The 22,578-nt window shown below is 37.9% G+C and overlaps 1 protein-coding gene across 1 annotated transcript; it reads left to right on the top strand.

Annotated features, from left to right (window-relative positions):
• Positions 1 to 7,554: 7,554 nt before the first annotated feature.
• LOC124872250 (glutathione hydrolase 5 proenzyme-like) lies at positions 7,555 to 21,732 on the top strand. Its single transcript, XM_047372023.1, has 12 exons — positions 7,555 to 8,101; positions 9,525 to 9,652; positions 10,234 to 10,329; positions 14,299 to 14,494; positions 16,551 to 16,711; positions 16,819 to 16,965; positions 17,056 to 17,186; positions 19,301 to 19,485; positions 19,584 to 19,675; positions 19,770 to 19,879; positions 19,961 to 20,071; positions 21,213 to 21,732. Exons 1-12 carry the CDS (start codon positions 7,929 to 7,931, stop codon positions 21,357 to 21,359), a joined length of 1,677 nt encoding a protein of 558 aa, XP_047227979.1. The 5' UTR covers positions 7,555 to 7,928; the 3' UTR covers positions 21,360 to 21,732.
• The last annotated feature ends 846 nt before the right edge of the window (positions 21,733 to 22,578 follow it).

Raw genomic sequence — 22,578 nt, 5'->3', positions numbered from 1 at the left:
GCCTCAAGTGGAGGAGTTCAAGTATCTCAGGGTCTTGTTCACTAGTGAGGGAAGAATGGAGCGGGAGATCAACAGACGGATCGGTGCGGCTGCCACAGTAATGGAAGGTGTCTGGGGAGTGCGTCTCTGCTGAGTCTGCTGCCCCCACAACCCGGTCTCGGATAAAGTGGAAGGCGACGAGTACGAGTAAAAACAATAGCTATGTAAAATTCTCAAAAGCTTTGGATATTGTTTTATAACATAACCTCTTTAAACTTCTCTTTAGCCTTATCTCTGACCTGTCTGCTGTGTTCCTTGGTTTTAATAATGCTGTTTGTTCACTAACGGTCTCTCACAAACCTCTGAGGCTACCACATAACAGTTGGAGTTGTCCTGAGATTAAATTATACCCAGATTGACTGTATTTACTAATTAGGTGAAATCTAAGGGTATTCAAGCTAGATGGCATGAATATCAATACATGCAACACTTTTCAGATTTGGATTAGAAAAACATATATATATTTTTTCCACTTTACAACTCTGTCTTGGTCTTTTACATAAATGCAAATGAAAGACATTGACGACTTAGGTTGTGGCATGACATACAACATGTAAGATTTTATTTTATTTATATATGTATTTTTACATGTCCTGTGGCACCATTTCAGACATACCATACAGAGAAGTGCCAGGGCAGATTTGCTCTAATTGTGTAATTGACTTAATAAAGTCAAGACTGGATCCGGCATCAAAATAGGCAGACAATTTTGATGTAATAGTAACCTGTGTTTGTGTGACCTTGAAGCATCTGGATTACGTTTGTGTCGGCGCATGTTTGTTTATGTGTGTATAAAAAAGTCTGTGTTGAGTGGATGTATGTAAGCGGGTTTGTAGAAATCGGTAGAAATCATGCAACACACAGCATACAAGAGCAGCAAAGGACAGGTGGACCCAACTTCGGAAGGCCACAGCAGCCCCAGGCAAGACAGACACAAGGCATCACTCCAGGGCAGCCCTAGGTAGATTGTCAGTGAAGCAAAGGGACAGCAGCCCCCAAGCCCCAAGACCTCCCAGCACCAAGCCAGGGAAAGCCCCCCGGAGCCCCCAACATGCAAACTAAATACATCCTATGATTCATTAGCTTACAAAACCATCTTCAGCGATGACTTAAAGATGCTTTCTTTATGACTTTTATCAGATGTGGAGTAATGTTGGCCCTCTCTGCTTTACATTTTACATTAGTTCAGTTAATTGAGGTTTGTGGGAATTTGTTTATGCCCAGCTTGCCTAGGGTTGACCATAGTATTTAAACCAAGTAGACATCTGGACTTTGGGCTATGGCATCACCTTGATTGTGGTCTTGTTTACTCATTCTGTTGTAGATCTTCTGCTGCGTACCTGAATATTGTCCAATTTGATTTGAGTTTAGAATACATGACAATGCTGAGGAGGTTGTCTTTGAATGAATGATCAAAATGTGCCCAGGTCCAGTGGCTGGCAAAACAAACCCATGTCATCACCCCTCCACTACCATGCTTGTTAATATTGTTTTTCTCCAAAAATTGTGGATTTTTATCACAAACGTCTACCTTAGTCTCATCTGTCCAAAGGACATTATTCCAGAAGTCTAGTTGTTCATTCAGATGCCTTGTTGATTGACTGACATCAACAAGAAAAAAGTCAGAGATCAGAATACAAACAATTCTGACAGTGTTTCAGCAGACAAAAAAAATGTATTCAAACTTTAGTAATGCCAAAGGAGATCACCCACTTTCGCTCCATCAGTTGTAAAGATTATTGTCGTCAGTATTGTCTATTCATCATTTTAATCTTGCTAACTATGTTGCTATGTTTCAAACTTTTTAAATAAAGAACGTTAAGGGAAAAACCTATTTTTGACATGTGTTCAGACTAAAAACTGATTGCTGCCTGTAAGTTGCACTTCAGTTAGTTTGGTGTGTTTGCACCTTGAACAAGTTGGAGAAATGAAGCTAAATTGAAATTTCTGCACCATCTTAGCCAGTTTTTCAACATCTCAGAACACACATTTTTGAAAACGTTTTATTTTATTGAAGAATGTAGTGTGAGAAAACAATTATGGAGCATTTTGTATAACTGGGAATACACGATTGTTTTTAAAGTAACTAAATGTTTAACTGAGATTAATCTATACCAAAAATACATGATTGATTACATGACATTCTTTCATATTAATAAAAAAATATTTTTAACCAGTGCATAACAGAACCATAATTACCATAGGGATGAGGCAGTGATTACACTCCATCATTCCTGTCTTTTCGTGTTGCATGTCATTCTGTTATCTAGGTGAATCAGACATACATAAAGAGTTATGATACCATTCAAGCAGAAAAGAGGGAATCTGAATTATTCTGGTGCCTCACCCGTCATCCTCTGTGTGCTTTGCTTAAAATTGGAAATGCCACAAACACAAAGACAAGTGTCAGGAGAATTCCCCTGAAGCATGAAAGGTAAAAAAAAATAACTGCAGAAGATACAAATGAAAAAGAGAAGAGTGGTTAAAATGAGTGGACAGAGCTGTAAATGCTCGGTGTTCTGACAGGATGCTGGATTTGAGTGAACAGGGGCTTTCATTGGTGAGTAGGGGGGCTGCTGGAATGACGCAGGGAGCACAGAATAAAATGATGTTCTATTTATAGCAACGCAGCGACATACAGTATGATATTCTTGCTGAATCTTCTCCTACACCACCTCTGTGCTTACATAGACTCAAATTATGGCGCACAGCTTGTAATTTATTCAGATTAATTAGTGTGCTTTGATAGCTGAGGATGAACTAATCCTCTCAGAGCTGCGGGCAGTCCCACCCAGTTAAGAAAAGGAGAAGGCTGAGGTTATGACTAATCTAAAACACCATAAATTAGCTCTAAAAATCATAAAAATTGGAAATGCCACTGAAAGTAAGCGGTTTTAACACTAATTATTTTGTCCTGTTAAGTAAGTCTATCTAGAAAATGTGACTGGGGAATGTATTCTAGAAAAATGTAAATTTTAGATTGCCCAAATGAAAGGTTACATTCACCACTTCCTAAATGGACATGGTTTAGATGAAGCAAAATGCAAAACAACCACAGAACCAGTTCAATATGAGGATGTGCATAATTTCTTCATTATTGTCTCACCAGGGTGAAACTTGGCAGCTGAAAAAGTGCACACCATCTCCCCCTGGTGTTAAAACCTTTACTGACCACTGGCATGATGGTTAGAAAGCAGTTATTGTTTATTAAGCAGGCAAGGCAATGCAATTTTATTTGTTTAGCTCTATTTACACATACAGAGTGCCTTACAGGAAAGCAATAGAACAGAGATGAGACACACCATCAAATGCATCAGAAACATGAAGGGTCACATAAAAAAGAGAAATACAACTTTATAAATGTAACTTTAAGAAAATTAGATAATAAAGCAATGTTTGACTTTTTATGATTAAGCTGCAGAAAAAATAACGTTTTCAGTCCTGATTTAAATGATCCAACAGTTTTTGCACACCTTAGGTTTTCAGGGAGTTTGTTCCAAAGCTGAGGAGCAATGAAATCTCCAAAGTCATTGCAGATTCAGGATAAGAGTTTGGGTGTGACAAGTGGTAGGGAATGAGTCAGCTTGTCAGCAATATTAAATGTATTGTCACTGATTTAATTGATGATTTCATTAAAATATGACAGCCTTAATCTTTTAACTGCAGATTGTAGCTGTGAAAAATCTATAAATTTCATAATGAGCCTGCAGTTAGTCACAGTTCTCCTCTACCATACAGTAATAAAATGCTGTGTAATATGTGTGTGGCTTATATTCAAATTTATACAGCAATAAAGCTTTCAGGTAAAGTAAATTAGGTGTCTAAAAATCAGTAGCATTTGGACCTTAAATATTGCATAAACGGGCTGTAATACAGAATCTCCATCCAATGGTTTTTGTTTGGTTGATAATCTGCCCCTCAGACAAGCCGTGACAGCCGTTGCCTGCTTTGAACATTTAGGACCTTGACCAGGGGTCTTGCATCTGTCCACCACATGTTGAGAGCCTGAGATGTTCCTGGGACTCTGCAAGCTGGAGTCTTACTCTCAGCATCTTTTTTGTTTTCCATTATATAAGATCCAATTGAGAAAAAGAAAGACATCATGGATATATCTAAACTAAAGCTTACCCTCCTGTGCTGTTGCTTCCTCACATTATTCTTCTTATTATTAAATTTTTATACATGTGTTTTACTTGTACTTGTGTGATTATTTTAAACATATATATTTTTTTCCCAAATTAATTTGGCTGATTACCTTCTGTTTATGCTAGCTCAGTCATGACTTTGGATCAGTAATTCCCAACCCAATCCTCGAGACATCCGGTCCTGCAAGCTTTAGACGCGTCCCTGCTGCTACACAGCCTGGCCTTTTTAGACCTTTGTCACACACTGCTTGCTTTATTTTTTTATTCCTTTGGTTCGTGTGTTGGAGAAAGTAAACATCTTACACACAGAACAGATACTGTCACAGTGTGTTTTTGGTTCTGTGTTTGTTTATGTTTAATCAGATGTTTTGACGTCTTTGAGTTCCCGTTTCTGGTGTTTTATTTCCTAAGTTCTGTTCTGTTGACTGTGTTGTTTTATTGCATTTTTTTTTAGATCTGTTGTTCTCCCCGTGTTCTAGTTCCCTGGGTGTGTTTTACAGTTTGTTTCTTCGTCTAGCTCCTCCATGTCCTCATTTATCTCTGTCTGCTTCACCTGCTCCCTCTGCCTCCACGTCTCACCTGTTCCCTGTTTTCCTGATCACCTGCCCTATTGTTTCATGTTCACCTTCGTCCCTATTTAGGTCCGTCCTCGCGGTGTCGTTATGTCTTTTTGTCATGTCCTTTGGATACTCGCCCTGCTCCAGATCTTGTTGGGTTCTGTTTTGGAGGATATCTGTACCCCCCGCTCCTCGCCTGTAAGTCAGTGAACTCTATAAATAAAGACGAGTTTTTTGATCCCACTCTGCTTCCTCCGTACTTGTCTGCCTCTGGTCCACCACAAAGAAACCATTATGACAGATACAGGAAATTGCTGCAGTATTCAAATTTCAAGCTGAAATTAAGTGTTACACTGGCGTATCTAGAAAAGAGATTAAGTCGTACCCTTTCTTTACAGAGGCTAATGGAAATATTTTGTGCTAATTTCTCAAAAGCTCACACATTTTCTTGAGGTATTTTTTTATATTTATCTCACATGATTTGCTTATATAATGTGAAGATTATAGTATAGTACAGTTTTCTTAAATTGCCTTTCTTCTGAGCTCTTTTGTTAGAGGGTAGCTTTATATTGTGAGCTGAGAGAACTTCATGTTTCTCCTCCCTTTCTTGTGGTTGATTTCTGAGATGGTCGAGAACAATATTCAACTAGTTTAAAACATCACACAAACTGAGTTAAGTGCAGAAAGAACTTTTGTAAATAATTTATATAATACGGTATTTAATATAATATAATTTTCTAACATTCCTCTTATCTGCAGCAAAATAGGCACCTGTTTCACTCAATCCCTTACTTATCCAATAAAGTTTAGTTTTAAAAACAATATAATGTTTACTTCATTCCTCTGTGGTTTCTTATGTTTTCACAAATTGAACATTGAACATTAAAAAAGTATACATTTTAATTATGTTGCATTCATTGACAATAATTCTGACACTAAGCCACAACAAAAAATAGGCAAGTTGGTAAAAAGTGCAACATTTTAAAATTGTGATCACTGTCAAAAATAAATACTTCAAAGATCCAAATAAATGTATACTACAAAGCAAATATCACTTTATGCTGGACATTACAAATAATAGATATAGGAACAATAGGAATATACACTTATAAACATTTGGCTCATCTTCAAGCACTGAAAAACAAAAAACATTTTAATAGCAAGATGTTTTATTATTTTGTAGATGGAAAAACATGAGAGATTACAATGCATCACATCCAACCTTTCATTATTATATCCATCAGCTGTTTTGTTTAAGTTTCAGTTTAACTGCTTATGATTCAACTCATACAAGATCATACATGACAAACTACGACTGTGCACCAATTGATTCAGAATGACAGGAGACAGATTCTGGGAATATGACATGAAGGGATAAATTGTTCAATAAGTTATTCATAATGAGTCTAAAATAACCGTACAGGGTTTGACGTAGCAGTAGAACAGGCACCCGATTTAAAGAGGATGTTCTTCTCGACATAAATGCTGGGGGTTTATCCTCCAACCTCAGAACTTTGCTGAACGTCTTTTGCCCTTCTTTCTTCTTCTGTCAGATAACTGTGAATACAGAGAACTAGTGCTACAAGATCTTTAAAAACAAAATAAAAACATAAAACATAAATAAGCACAGATATACTAAAAGGGAAACTAAAATAAAGAATCCAGGGAGACAAAGAACTCTAATAATAATAACAATAATACCCTAACAAGAAATAGGAAAGCAACCCCGAAAGGAACAAGAAGCAAGGGGACAGAAAACAACAAACACTAGGAGGCAGTAGAAGGAAATAAACAAAACAACCATGACAACAAAACCAAACTAAAGTCAAAACACAAACCACAACAAAGTCCAAAAAGTTGCACCACCACAGAAATAAAAATCCTAGAGAGGATCATTGAAATAAGACTTGTCCATTATTTTTAAATACATTATTTTAGATAATATTATTGTAGTAAAATGTATTTACTACTCTAGAAAATTTTAAGTAGACTTCAAAACTAACACTGTCCACATGTAACAATGTAGTCTACGGGAGGTTTGGAAATTTCTCACTATATATTGTCGTTGAGAAGAGAATGACCTGTTACTGAGCGAAGTAGGTGCGTAAATAAATCCTAGAAGGAATGACTATATACTTTGAATTATGATGGACTTTGGATCATGTCATATCTTTTGTGTCAGAAACATATTGATGAATGAGTTGTTCATGCACTCTTGGAGTAATGTTGGTAGGCCAGCCACTCCTGGGAAAGTTCACCACTGTTTCATGTTTTCCCTATTTCTGGAAAATGCTTTCAATGTAGTTTGCTCCAGTCTCAAAGCCTTACAATGGCTTTGTGATGCTTGCCAGACTTATAGATGTCAAATTTGTTTTATATCTGTTCTTGAATTTCTTTCAATCAGGGTATGATCTTTTGCTTTGTGAAGTGCTTTAGCCTACTTCATGTCGTCAGACAGGTTCTGTTTAAGTTATGTCTTTATTGTGCAGGTCAATTGTAGACTGAATTTTGGATTTTTATTATCTCTAAGCCATAATCATCAAGATTACAAGAAAAAAAGCCTTGAAACATTCACTCTGTCATGTTTTCTAGGTTCTTAGCAGGACCAAAGTGAAGACAGGGTCTAGAGCAGCATGTTGAGTAGAGTGATTTAATGATTAATGAACAGCAAACTTACAGCCAAAACCCAATGAAAAGGCATAGATGCAAATAGATGTGGAGCAGTGAAAAGAACTTGGCAAGGAGAGAACCAGACAGCTTAAGTATAGAGGAGAAAAGAGAAAGCCTGACAAGCAGGTGTGAGTAATCATGAGAGAATAACAACTTTCTGAACTGACAAAAAATATTGAACTTGATGTACCTGCAGGTCTGGATCGGTGATCTGAAACATCAAGATGCGTGAAATGAATTGATCACCGAGATAATAGACACTATTCTTTTCTTTCGGGGTAAAAAACATGACATCATGGTTTTTTCCCAGGATAACACACGATTGCTAAGAAAGACCTTGTCCTGGATCCAACAAATCACTGCTTTCGCTTCTGGAATATGTGGGAGATAGAGGAGAAGGAGGGGTGAGGTTAGTGCATGCTTTGGATTAGACGGATTTTATTGTGCGTCTGTGCTCACTGAGGCGAGCGCAGGAGAACCGTCTGCAAAAGTTTTCCCCACTCAGACATAAAGCACAATGGCCAAATATAAGCCCTGGCTGACGGGATGTTGCATTCTTCTTGCTGTAATTTGCGCCGTCGCTCTTGTGAGTCTTTGCATCGCCACGCTTCTTGATGCGGGCTGCTCCAGCGGCAGCTTCAGACATGCGGCAGTGGCTGCAGACTCGCAACTTTGCTCCGAGATTGGCAAGTAAGTCCCCTTCATTCAAAACAAGTCTGTTTTCTTTTAAGACACAAGCTCATACTAAAAAAAAAAAAATCCTTCAGGATCAGTTCTCTTTTCTTGTTAGTTTAGTTAATTCAGATGTAATTTTTACCTGAATGCAGTTTATACACGTGTTTTTATTCACAGTGACTTGCAGCCGAGTCGTATCAGGCTTTGCCTCCTGTGGTTTAGTTTTAAAGCTAAATTAGGCAGGGGAATAAGCAGTTTAAGAGATTTGATCAGCTCTGTTTGTGGAATAGAGATTATAGCAGCAGAACTATGAGCACACAGGTCCTCTGATTGCTCAGAGCTGTTTCTGAATTATTTAATTCTGTCTCCTAAAGGAAATATACATTGGCTGATGCTGTCCATTGTGTTGAGGAGTGAAAGGTTTTGGCTCTGCTTATTACGTTTTTCTTACTTGTGTTAATGTTGCGCAGCTGTGAGTCAATTAATCAGTGATCAGTTACTTCAGAGGTGGCCAAAAGGTGATATCACTTCAATATATGTGCTGCTCTTCCGGCTTTTGTGCAAAGCGGCAATAACCTTCTCCCCTTCTGACACCATTTTGTGGAAGATTCATTTTCAATTTCAAAGCAGAGACAATAAAAGGTGAAGAGTTCAGTGACAAAAAGATAGACTGAGCGGAAACATCTGTGGAACATTGGCTTAGCCGACTTTCTAAAAAAAAAAATAAACTACCAACTTATTATGAACTAATATTTTATTAGCAATAAGAACAGTGTGTTTGTAGTATAAACATTGTTTTTTGTTATTTTCTAAGTTTCCTAAGGGTACGGGCTCATATCACCATAAGTTTTTATTATTCTATCTCAATTATGTTTTTTTATTTTTTTATTTATGTCAATATAACCAATACACAGCTGGTTGGAAATTGTCATAGCTCCCCCACTAAACTAACCCTCGACCACATGTCAGATTAACTGTGCAGCTTTGTTTGTCTATCTGTAAAACACGTTTATTAGTTACAAACAACTCCAACGTTTTTGAGCTGGCGAGGTGTAAACATTCAGTGCCTTCTCTTTGTCGCTTAGCAGGCAAATCATAATTAGTGCAATTTTCAGTGCCAGGCCAGTTTTCAACTCAGTCTGCCGAGTTGTGCCTATTTTTTTTTCTTACTTGTCTGATGTCAGGTTGTCTAAAGTGGGGAAATCCAACCAAGACAAATGAAATGTAGCTATGTCACATGGTTTTTTATCCCGTCATTCTGGTTTCAAGAAAGGGACAGGCAGGAGGGGTTTTAACTTTGGAAGGTTTGTTGTAAAATAATTGGGACCCCCCCCCCCCAGGGAATTGTTTGTCTGTGAGTGTGCAAATTTGTGCAGATTCTCCGTAACAGACCTCCTACAAGCTTCCCGTAAATCCACGAAATTTACGTATCTTCCAGGAACATGCTTCAGCAGGGCGGCTCAGCAGTAGATGGCGCCATTGCAGCTCTCCTGTGCACATCTGTGGTCAATCCTCAGAGCATGGGAATTGGAGGAGGCTCTATTGTGGTTGTTAGAAATAAAACAGGTGGGTTCTCTTCTGTGGGTCATAAATTTGCTTTCTGTTTGGAGACCTTTTTTTTAGTTACGAGCAGTTATGAACTTTCAAATTACCAGCATCTTTCTCTCTTCCAATATCATGTGACTGGAGGTTATATGGTATCTAAAAACAATCAGTGGCATGTCGTTATGCAATTATGCTATGAGGCTAACGATATTTTGCTTTGTATGTCACAACAGATTTAATTATTTTTCTCTTACAGCTAATAAAAAAGAGACATTTAAGATTAGAATATAACATAAGACCAATAAAAAAACGTTTTTTATGAGAAATGTGGGCTTAGTAAAAATACGTTTCATACCGGCCTAAACTTTTTAATGCCGGAAAGGTAATGTCAGAATTCATATTCTAATTTATTGTATATGACTGTATATATATTGTTTAGGCTACTAGCAATCTTTGTTTACTTTTACTGACATTTAAACATGCTGATCTCTGCCACTTTCATTTTTTTTCTGAAACTAAAAAGTTTGGAAACTATTAGCATAAAAATAAAGAAAAACAGTTATTAACTTGGTGAGTTGTTTCATTTGCTCATTTGTTCTCAGGTAATGTTAAGGTCTACAACTTCAGAGAGACGGTCCCACTGGAAGTCAAAGCCAACCTGTTAAATGACTGTCCCACAGAATTAAGCCTGTCCACAGGTAAGCGTCTGGAAAATAGATCAAATGTCATTATTGACCTTTCTTTAGTCACCTAATTTATTTAATATAGAATAAGTAGAAAATTCTAAGGTTGTTCAGTGAATGCAGCTAAACCCAGAAATGTACATACATATTTACCCAAAGTTCTTAAAAAACCTCACATTTACATATTTTTTGTCATTGTGGCCAAATAGCTCAATCTTTGTCCAGTCTAGAAGTCACGACTTATCCATGCGTGTATGGGCAAATTTTAATCAAGCTTAGACATGTCCATTAGACAGCAGTAGTGTTGTGTTACTTGAGACTACATTTTCAAATTATTGGTCTTGTCTTGGGTCTCAAAATTTTTACTCTGTCTTCTCTCTGTCATAGACATGCTGTACACAAGATTTTCTCTCAAGACAACACATGGCCAAAGCTCCCTTTTTAATCGAATTAGTGTCAAACTCCTGGCTGCATTCAAAAACAACCCAAAAAGTTTTGTACGTTGAACATTTTAATGCCACCTGTGCCCCTACATGCAGAGAATGAGAAAATAAGAGGGAGAAAAAATTTTCTGTGTAAAAATATGAATATTTTCTTGTCTGTTCAAAATGCAGAAATAAAGAGCGCCAAGTGAGCCAAATCCTCCACCTGTCACCTCCAACTTGTCTGCTGCTGGTGCTAAGTCAGTTATTGTGGCTTTTTAACGTGTTACCAGCTAAACAAATGTATTTGACAAGTTTGGGTTCACCCCAAATGTTGTGGCAGTGCAACTAACTGAAAGGTTTTTCAATTAGTTGTAAAAGCAAATTTTTTATGTTTTCAGCAAGAACCTCGTTCTTATAACAGCTTTGGTCTTGCCATGGTTTAATCTTAGACTTGGTCTTATCTCCCTCTACGCTTTGATCTTGTCACGGAGTGACATTTTTGGACTTTGTTTGTGACTTTGTGTTTGTTTACCTTTTGCTTAGATGTTTCTATTTTGGTTTTTGTATCATGTTTTCTTTTCTCCCTCTTCCGCCTCCTAGTGTTTACTTCTTAAGTTCTTTTATGGTTGTTTTTCTTATTACTTTGTATGGTTTATTATTATTATTATTATAATTATTATAGTTCTTGGTCTTCCCTGGATTCTCTAGATTTATTTCTCTTTAGTATCTTTGGGTTTAATTGTGTTTTATTATTTGTTCCTTTGCACTCTTCTTGTTTACTACTTTATTTTCTGTTTCCTTTCCAGTTAATTCAGTCAGTGTGGTTAGGTTTGTTTACTTTTGTATTCAGGTTTTCTTTATGGGTTCTTTGTTTGTTCTCAGGTTGTTATTGTTGTTCCTATGTTCCCTCTAGTTTCTCTGTTTACTTTAGTCATGATTATTCTAGTTTTCTTATTCCCCATTTGATTTTTTATCTTTGTCTATAGGTTTGCTTGGTCTGTGTTTCTGTTTATTGTTTATTAGTTACTTTCCCCATCCTCAGCCTTTGTATTTGTTTCACCTGTTCCTTCTGCTTCCCTGCCTCCTTGTCACACCTGTTCCCTGTTTTCTCTGATAACCTGCCCTTTGTTATCCCTCCGTATATTAGTTGGTTTTGTGTCATTGTTTGTTGCTGGTTCCTTGTGTTCGTCACACCTCGTTCTCGTCCATGATTATGCTTTGTTTGTTGCATTACCTTGCCTTGGGAATCTTTTGCCACGCCTTGCCTTGGGAAACCTGCAGTGATTTTTTGTAAGCTTTGTATCTAGGTTCTGGTTCGTTTCCTGCAGTGTTTTTGCTACGTTTTTTGACCTTGTAAATAAATCTTTGAATTACAAAGATGATCCTGCCGAGCTCTTGTCTGCACTTTGGTCCGATCCAAAACCACATCGTGACAGATCTTGTCTCAATCTTGGTATGCTCTGGTCTTGGTCTTCACTCTGTCTCTGGTTATGTGGTCTTGACAGCAACACTTAGGGAGTAGGAGCGTCTTTGTATGTCACCACATCATTCAGTCCATATTGATGCTAATCTGGCTTCACTGTGGATTTATAATCCCACATCTTTTATTTAATGATGGAGTCTATTTATGGTGGTACCTGGGTTTTTCTTGAACTTCCTTACCAGACTAAGCTAAACGGTTGAGACCTGGACACAATTGAGTGTTCCAGTAAGATAATGTTTGCAAACATACAAAACTGGTTTTACAATTAACTAACATTAAGCTTCTGAAAGGGGGCTGACTTCAACAGCATTGAAACCTTCTGCATAAAAACAATGTCCGTGGCAGCACACCAATCAATTTAAATTGGTTCTACAAATTCTAAATTTAAGAAAAGTGTCTAAATATCCAGCCAGAATTATGTCAAAATCTTTTTTGGGGCTACAAAAAGTATGCCAATGAGGCGCAACTTACTAAGAGAAATTTAGGCAAATATTAGAGCAGGTGCGTGGATATACAGGGGTTGGACAATGAAACTGAAACACCTGGTTTTAGACCACAATAATTTATTAGTATGGTGTAAGGCCTACTTTTGCGGCCAATACAGCGTCAATTTGTCTTGGGAATGACATATACAAGTCCTGTACAGTGGTCAGAGGGATTTTAAGCCATTCTTCTTGCAGGATAGTGGCCAGGTCACTACGTGATACTGGTGGAGAAAAACGTTTCCTGACTCGCTCCTCCAAAACACCCCAAAGTGTCTCAATAATATTTAGATCTGGTGACTGTGCAGGCCATGGGAGATGTTCAACTTCACTTTCATGTTCATCAAACCAATCTTTCACCAGTCTTGCTGTGTGTATTGGTGCATTGTCATCCTGATACACGGCACCGCCTTCAAGATACAATGTTTGAACCATTGGATGCACATGGTCCTCAAGAATGGTTCGGTAGTCCTTGGCAGTGACGCGCCCATCTAGCACAAGTATGGGGCCAAGGGAATGCCATGATATGGCAGCCCAAACCATCACTGATCCACCCCCATGCTTCACTCTGGGCATGCAACAGTCTGGGTGGTACGCTTCTTTGGGGCTTCTCCACACCGTAACTCTCCCAGATGTGGGGAAAACAGTAAAGGTGGACTCATCAGAGAATAATACATGTTTCACATTGTCCACAGCCCAAGATTTGCACTCCTTGCACCGTTGAAACCGACGTTCAGCATTGGCATGAGTTACCAATGTTTGGCTATAGCAGCCCGGCCGTGTATATTGACCCTGTGGAGCTCCTGACGGACAGTTCTGGCGGAAACAGGAGAGTTGAGGTGCACATTTAATTCTGCCATTATTTGGACAGCCATGGTTTTATGTTTTTTGGATACAATCCGGGTTAGAACCCGAACATCCCTTTCAGACAGCTTCCTCTTGCGTCCACCGTTAATCCTGTTGGATGTGGTTCGTCCTTCTTGGTGGTATGCTGACATTACCCTGGATACCGTGGCTCTTGATACATCACAAAGACTTGCTGTCTTGGTCACAGACGCGCCAGCAAGACGTGCACCAACAATTTGTCCTCTTTTGAACTCTGGTATGTCACCCATAATGTTGTGTGCATTTCAATATTTTGAGCAAAACTGTGCTCTTACCCTGCTAATTGAACCTTCACACTCATGTGCAATCAATGAAGACTGGCTACCAGGCTGGTCCAATTTAGCCATGAAACCTCCCACACTAAAATGACAGGTGTTTCAGTTTCATTATCCAACCCCTGTAGTTGAGCCTGTATTTATTATCGTGACCCTGTATGGAGCGAAAAGCCACAATAAACTTCAATATTGTACCCAGTTATTGTATTATTATTAGTACTATTATTATTATGACCAGAACTATTTACATTTATAAGAAACCTTAAACTATAACTTTAATCAGAAATCAAACTAAAAGTGTTACTTCTTCATCAACCCTCTCTTGTCAAAGAGTTACTGTTCTTATTCCTGTTTTAGTGAGGTTGGATGTTGATACATTTTTTAGCATCTTAAAAAGTTTTGTCTGATTATATTTTTCCACCTCAACATTGCAGGTAGTCAGTGGATTGGTGTTCCCGGAGAGCTGCGGGGCTACGAGGCCCTCCACAGACAGTATGGGAGGCTGTCCTGGGCTAAGTTGTTTGAGCCAACCATTAAGCTGGCCAGGGAAGGGATCCCCATGCCACCATACCTGGCATACATTATGAGCTCCATCTTTGTAAAACAGCATGTGGAAAAGTCATCACTGTGGTAAATTTCCAAACATGCATCTCAGAGACTGAGAGCTTATGAAGTCTCCTGAAATGATAATTTTTTAGCACAGATAAGACTTACAGAATTGACATGAAAATTAGACGATAGCGAACCAAACTGACTCATTGTGGAGATTTCATTTAGGAAAAATCTCCTTTAAATCCCCAATTTAACAAATTTTATAAAAAGCTTTATGTAACTAGCGTTAATATTGACTGTGAATTTTTTTCTTTACACGTTGCATAATGGTTAAGCCCTGTTGTCACGTTGTTTCCTGACTGTGAAAATGATCGTTTTATTCTAATAACACAGCAGCGGACACTGTTGGAGGTAGAAAATATGCCTCACCCTCCTTCATAAATCCCAATCTTCTGACAAGGACACTGTCTTATAGCTAAATATTTTTTGATAAAAGATCAACTTAAGTTAAATGTATTGATTTCCTGTTAAGAAAGAAGTTCAGGTTTGTAGAGCAGTTACTCAGTGAAGTCCTGACTGCACAATTTTGTGTATTGTAGCAACAATAGTATAGGGGCCAATGTTTTCGAAGATTGTTTTCCAATGTTTCTCAGACGTTGCTCTAAGATTATAAAGGTCGTGTCTGTTGAGAGTTTGTTGGGACTAATGACAAAGGTCAGATCAGTAGTCGCTTTCTTCCTTACAAAAAAGTGCAGTTATAAATGATAAAATCGGTGCTTCCATCTATCTTCTGCAGCTTATCAGAAGCAAAGAGAGACATACAGCACTGTGAAAATGTATTTGCCCCTCTTGCACATTTGTCTTATTTACATGTTTCAGATCATCAGACAAAGATGAGTAAATCTAAAATATTCTTTCAACCAATAAATGCCTGAATTTATATTCAATTGTATAAAAACATATTTGTGCATTTGCCGTCAGAGTCTTAATCAATTAGAGATTGTTCATTTGAATATTGCACATACAATTAGTGCAAATTTTAGGTATAATGCTAATTAGTGACATTAGGCAGATGATATATAAAATACTTTTTCTGACCCTGTTTGTAGTGTTCATGGACAAGTTCTCACGGTTGTGGAGAGGACATGCGACTTTTAGGATATTTAGGGACTTCCATTTTGTTTGTTTTTTTGCTAAATACCCCAAGTAAAATGACATGAGAAAAAGGTTGGCAGCCTTACGTTTAAAAGTTATGAAAATGTGGTTAAAAGTGAAAAGTAAAGTAATATTTATGTGGAGACCTCTAAATATGTCCATATGTGATTGGCAAGTTTTTATTTAGGGTACTTGAAGGTATGACATCTTGAGCTGCATTTTCATTGTATTTTTTGGGATTATGAAGAATAAGATAAGAATGAGCTGACCTGAAATGGCTTTAATAAAGCTGTCCATGGGTGTTAGAAGGAAATGTGTAAGAGGTTTTGCCACAAAATGACCAAATGCAGGCTTGCAAGTTAAAGATTTTTCAAGGCAAGAAATGTTGATTCTTCTGAGTAGTAAAATAAAAACTTGGATATTGTAAACTCAAAGAAGATAATGAAACATAAAGTAATACTTAAAAACACAGAGAGGGATCACTAGGCTCACAGGGTAATAAATGTTAATGCCAGAAACTCCGTGAAACTCCTGAAGGCTCACATTTATTTCACGTGGAGAAAGTTGTGATAAAGCATTTTATTTTCCTTGTTCATCACATTTCTCCAGTTTGAGTATGCAGGTCTTGCTAAGTTTCTCTGAGAGCTCTTGTCTGGTTTCGTCTCACAGTCCTAAAACATGTATATTTTGGTTCAGTGCTAGTTTTAAATCATTCCTCAGTGTGGGTGAATGTGGTTAGGTGTTCATTTTCTTTCTGAGAGGTGCCTTAAATTAAAATGCCTTTCAGAGTGTACCCCACCTTTTTACAAAGTTGGTATTAGCCCTTCATGAATCTGAGCAAGACAAAACCTTTATTGACTATTAACAAATTTGTGTCTATTCTGCACATTTTTTTAATATTAAGTCAGGTCAGATTTTGTTGTTTAGCAAGTCTTTTCAGCTTCTTTTGCCTAATGTTTGCTTTTATGTTTTTATCCAGTGAAGTCCTCTGCAATAAGAACAAAACAGTCCTAAGCAAAGACGACACCCTGCAGTTTTCTAAACTTGCAGAAACCCTGGAAACAATTGCAGAGCAAGGGGTAGAAGCCTTTTACACCGGCAGGATTGGACTTGACTTAATCCAAGACATAAAAGATGCAGGTTGGTGCAGGAATGGTCTGGGCAAGCTGACAATTAACAGAAAAATAAAAAGCTGTTTCATGTAAAGAAGGTGGACAGAAGCACATAGAGAGTTTTTTTGTCTTTAGGTGGAACATTAACAATGGATGATCTGAGGTCTTACAAAGCGCTGGTTGGCAGTCCATGGACGGTTTCTCTGGGAACTCATCAGATGCACATTGCTCCACCACCTGCTGGGGGAGCGCTGCTAGCTTTCATTCTCAGAATTATGCAAGGTTTCACATCTTTTGTTGTAGCTCAGATGGGATTCTTTGAATGCACTTGTTTGGATAAAGTTATTAAAAACCTGTTCTCTTGTTTCAAAGGGTTCTCGCTGAGTTCAGACTCTCTGGTTGGTAAAAAGAAGATTCAGATGTACCATCATTACATAGAGGCAGCTAAATTTGCAAATGGACAAAAGTGGAACATTGCAGATCCTGTCTTCAGTAACAGCAAGGTTGGAAACTGGAAACTTTATCACCAATTGTTTTGACTTTCAAGCTTACAGTTTGACATCTTTTCAGCATAGGTCTGTGTAACTTGTTGGCATACACCTAACAATTAAACCACACACTGAAATATCTGCACAAGACCAAAGCATGCCTCCTTTAGCAACCTATTGATGTTGCATTAAAGAAAAAAAAATTTAATTCATCAGTATTTTTTCATTCTACAAAGTGACAACACTGTGAAAGATGTAAATAAAAACTAAATGCAACAACCTTGTTACTTGAACTAAGACTAAGAATTTGACTATTTAAACAGTTAATTACTGGTATTGAAAGAAAGGAACAAAAATCTGACACTGATACAGAAATTACTGAAAATTGTCCTAAGGTTGCTAAAGAGGCACTGCCATGAAGACATTTTCTGAGACAGACCTGGAGTGATTAGGACAATGTTATTTCTGTTCCCTGGACACATGAAGGGGTGCAGCAGGACATGCATAAGCCACAACAGAATGAGCTGACTGAGCAGCCAACGCCTGCGCGACACAGATTGGTACACGGTGTCATATTTTGCCATTTTGGCTACATGAGAAAAGAGGAGCATTTTGCTTGTTTTTAGCACAGAGTGGTTTTATGTTTCGAGACTTGATATTTAAATTCATAATTTTTATAGGCTAATGCTAATGCAAACAAAAAGCATCGGGTCTTACGTAGCAGTGGTATGTACAGCATGCTGTTCTTTATGACTACAGCGTCTAACAAGAATGGGATGAGAATCATTATTGTCCTTCGCCATTTGTTATAATAACACAAAATGAAGCCATTGTAAAGAAATTTGGATGCTATGGCTACTAGCCCGAGTTGCTTTTTCCCTCTAATGCTCCAATTTGTCCCTTTCCACTTAATGTTTGTTTCAGGGATAATAAAACAGATTGTTAAAGCCTGCAAGTATGCTTGCAGCATGTTTTTGTGCGTTACATGGATTTGTGTTGCATCTCCGAACTAAAATTGGATGGTTTTATCTGAGTGGTCTGCATTTATTCACACAATTCTTTAATGTTCCCACCACAAGTATTGTACAACAGTAAAGTGTTTTTGGCATATTCTCCACAACATAAAAACAAAAAACATGTTTTTTTTTTTTTTTATGAATCCAAAATAAAAAAATAAAAAACAACCCCTCCTCTTTGCTAGCAACTCAGGTTTTGTCCATATATGATAAGGTTGAGCATTTTCATATTCGAGTTCAAATTGTGATTAAACATATGATTTTGTCATACTTATCTTCGTGTGAACTGAACAAAATCTTAGATATGTGTACATTTTCTTACTGTTTACTTTTGTTTGTCTGTGGAAAAACCAGGTGGGAGAAATTTTTTAAATGTCTTATTTAATGAAACATTGAAATATAATGCTCAAAAGTTTTTATTTGCAAAAATTGGTAAAAAGAGAAGGACCACTTAGTGTTAGCAAGGTATAATAAGGTTTAAAAAATTATGGATTTCAAAACACTATATTTGTCTAGTTAATTATATACAAGAGAAAGTGTTGGAGAATTCTCGTGCTATATGGAGCATAAAGAAACACAGCACTGCCCTTTCTTCACTTATTGCTATTTACTACTGGCTGAAAGAAGGCTTCAACAAAAAGATTTTTCTCGCTTACAAGTACAACACCTTTATAAGATTAAAAATATCTTTGGTAGCAAAAAAATACAGCCATGTCTTAAAAACTAAAGAAGCATGACTGCTAACTCTTAAGGCAACACTTCGAATTGACTGTTTTGAAGTACAATTGACAAACTGCAAGCATCACTTCAGTTAGACAACCATCTGCAGGCTGGCTGTCTAACAGAAATAGCAAAAAGCTTGACTAAAGCTTTTTGCTATTAGTCATTTATTTAAACTGTTTTACACAGTTTAAATAAACTGTGTAAAACAGTTTATTTAAACTGTTTTACACATTACAGAATATTTTAGACACTTTTAACCCCTTTATTGACACGTCTCTTTTATAAGTTTAGTATCATGTAACCCGAAAAACAGAAAATAAGAACAAAAGAATGTTTGTAATCTTGTTGCAGCAAGTGTTTAATTTTTTCTTTTTTATCTTCCTCTTTCAGATTGCTGATCACTTGATTCAACCTTCTTTTACTGATTATACCAGGAGGAAGATATCAAGTCGCACCCATAATAACTCCTATTACTTTAACATCAAGCCTCCGTTTGATCATTTTGGAACAACTCATGTTTCTGTCCTGGATGAGGACGGACTTGCAGTCTCAGCCACCAGCACCATAAACCAGCTGTGAGCAGAAGACCTCTTTAAAAAAAAGATTCGTATATCTACTGAAAGTGTCTGTACAAAGTCCATCCATCACTTTATTCTGCTGTGTGGTTCTGCAGGTTTGGAGGAGCAGTTTACTCTCCGCGAACGGGAATCATCCTCAATAACGAGCTTGCCGACTTTTGTGGAAGAGTAGCTTTAATAAGGCCAGGTAAACAAACAAACTAACCATAAAAAGCCTAATAATGGACAAATGAGTTCCATCTCATGTTCATAAATTCTGAGCTACCATCTATCACATGCAGGTGAAAGGCCGCCCTCCTCAATGACTCCTGTTATACTAGAGAAAAGATCTGGAGGGATCCTTGTGATGGGCGGATCAGGAGGAAGTCTGATCACCACCTCAGTGGCCTTGGTAAATCACTGCTTTACCTCAAGGTTGTTGCTTAGTTTGTGTGCATCTTTGTGCTTAAATAAGTACATTTTTCTCTTACAGTCCCTAATAAACCACCTGTGGCTGGGGATGAGCTTAAAAGAGTCTATTGCTGCTCCTATAATCTTTGTCGACTCAAATAACGCTGTGAATTTTGAACCAGGATTTGATGAGGTGATGTATTTTCATCATGACCATAAATTTGTGACAATGAAGTTTGCTAGACTGAGATTTAAAAATAACATTTCTTTACACGGTGCTCCACATTTATTTGCATTCATTTTAAATATGTGAAAAAAACGTCCTTTTTCCCAGAGTATCAAATTGATCTGACACAGAAGCCCATGTCTGTCCATTGGCCACTAGGCCAGACGAGGACCCATATTTATTTTGCCAGTATCCAAAGTGAGGAAGATGGTAAGAGATGTAAGAAGCTTTAAAGCTCATTGTTACAGAGCTGCAGCGAAAAGTGACACCTTGATGGTCACCAAATCTCCACACCTGCTTGGGAGGCATGCAAGAAAAATAGCCTTTTCTGTCATACCATCAGAAATGTAAACACGCCAAGTTTGCTAATCTCTACTGGGACTTTAGGGGAAGGTTGGACTTCTTGTGTTTGGCGTGAAATAAAGTATGAGAAATACCTCATGCCCACTGTTTGTACGGTGGATGATCTGAGATTCTATGTGCCAGTTTCTCTTCTAGAGGACCTCAAACTCTTTTTTTACAGAGTTTGGCATCATCAACTCTTTGAAATGTAGATTTTAAATAAAAAAATCTGGTGGTCTCTGCCAGAGAAACAGAAAATCGGCCATCACTGGATCTTTCAGGAGAATAATTGACTGAAATATATGTCAAAATCAATACAGAAATGGCTTACCAGACTCAGCCCCTAGACCTAAAAGCTACAGAAGATCTGTGGCATGAGCTGAAGATAAGGGACCATAGAAACAAGGATGAGCCAGAGATTGTGCAAAGAGGAATGGTCCAAAATCCAGCTCTCTGCAAACTTCAACTTTGTGAAATGTTAAGGAGAAGGCTAAGTTCTGTCTTACTGGCAAAAACACTGGTGATTTTGTTCAAAGCAATTATTTAGGATCCTGTGAAAAAAAAATACTTTTAAAAAAAAATAACAATAATTTCAGTGTGAGATGCTACAGTAATAAGTTATTTTTTCCAAGGCTTGTTAAGCATCTTTCCCTGGGGTGCCAATAAGTGATTTAGAAAAAGTAATCCAGTAGTATTAATTTTCTTGCGATCAATCTGGGGTCTTATTGTATTACTTATACTTTTTATTTTTATTGTGTTGTCTTAGGTTGTGAAAGATGGCCTTAGAGCTCTTGGACACCAAGCTGGGAATTGGAAATTCTTTTTAAACGTGGTCAATGCCTTGGAAAAGGAGAATGGTTGCATAGAGGCTGTGTCGGACAGCAGGAAGAAGGGAATGTCAGCTGGATATTGATCATCAAGATCATGTGTAGCTTTGCAGAAACATATTTTCTTGGAATAACTGAACCTTTGGGCCATTGAAATTGTGCAGCTCTGAAAAACCGAATGTGAATGATTTTTTTCTTAACTGTGTGCATTTTGGAAAGAAACTTCAATTGTTTTGTGACAGGCACACTGTCAATAGTGTATTATCACACTATATAAAAGTAAATTAAAAAAAATGATGGAGTTAAGTGTTGTCACCCACTGCCATCAGTATATTTCAGATGTTTTCTGACCTACAGGGGTTGGACAATGAAACTCAAACACCGGGTTTTAGACCACAATAATTTATTAGTATGGTGTAGGGCCTCCTTTTGCGGCCAATACAGCGTCAATTCATCTTGGGCATGACATATACAAGTCCTGCATAGTGGTCAGAGGGATTTTAAGCCATTCTTCTTGCAGGATAGTGGCCAGGTCATTACGATACTGGTAGAGGAAAACGTTTCCTGACTCGCTCCTCCAAAACACCCCAAAGTGGCTCAATAATATTTAGATCTGGTGACTGTGCAGGCCATGGGAGATGTTCAACTTCACTTTCATGTTCATCAAACCAATCTTTCACCAGTCTTGCTGTGTGTATTGGTGCATTGTCATCCTGATACATGGCACCGCCTTCAGGATACAATGTTTGAACCATTGGATGCACATGGTCCTCAAGAATGATTCGGTAGTCCTTGGCCCATCTAGCACAAGTATTAGGCCAAGGGATTGCATGATATGGCAGCCCAAACCATCACTGATCTACCCCCATGCTTCACTCTGGGCATGCAACAGTCTGGGTGGTACGCTTCTTTGGGGCTTCTCCCGGATGTGGGGAAAACAGTAAAGGTGGACTCATCAGAGAACAATACATGTTTCACATTGTCTACAGCCCAAGATTTGCGCTCCTTGCACCATTGAAACCGACGTTTGGCATTGGTATGAGTGACCAAAGGTTTGGCTATAGCTGCCCGGTCGTGTATATTGACCCTGTGGAGCTCCCGACGGACAGTGCTGGTGGAAACAGGAGAGTTGAGGTGCACATTTAATTCTGCCGTGATTTGGGCAGCCGTGGTTTTATGTTTTTTGGATACAATCCGGGTTAGCACCCGAACATCCCTTTCAGACAGCTTCCTCTTGCGTCCACAGTTAATCCTGTTGGATGTGGTTCGTCCTTCTTGGTGGTATGCTGACATTACCCTGGATAC

This window comes from Girardinichthys multiradiatus, chromosome 8 (assembly GCF_021462225.1).
Source record: "Girardinichthys multiradiatus isolate DD_20200921_A chromosome 8, DD_fGirMul_XY1, whole genome shotgun sequence".
Lineage (NCBI taxonomy): Eukaryota > Metazoa > Chordata > Actinopteri > Cyprinodontiformes > Goodeidae > Girardinichthys > Girardinichthys multiradiatus.
This window is presented reverse-complemented; position numbering and strand designations above follow the sequence as displayed.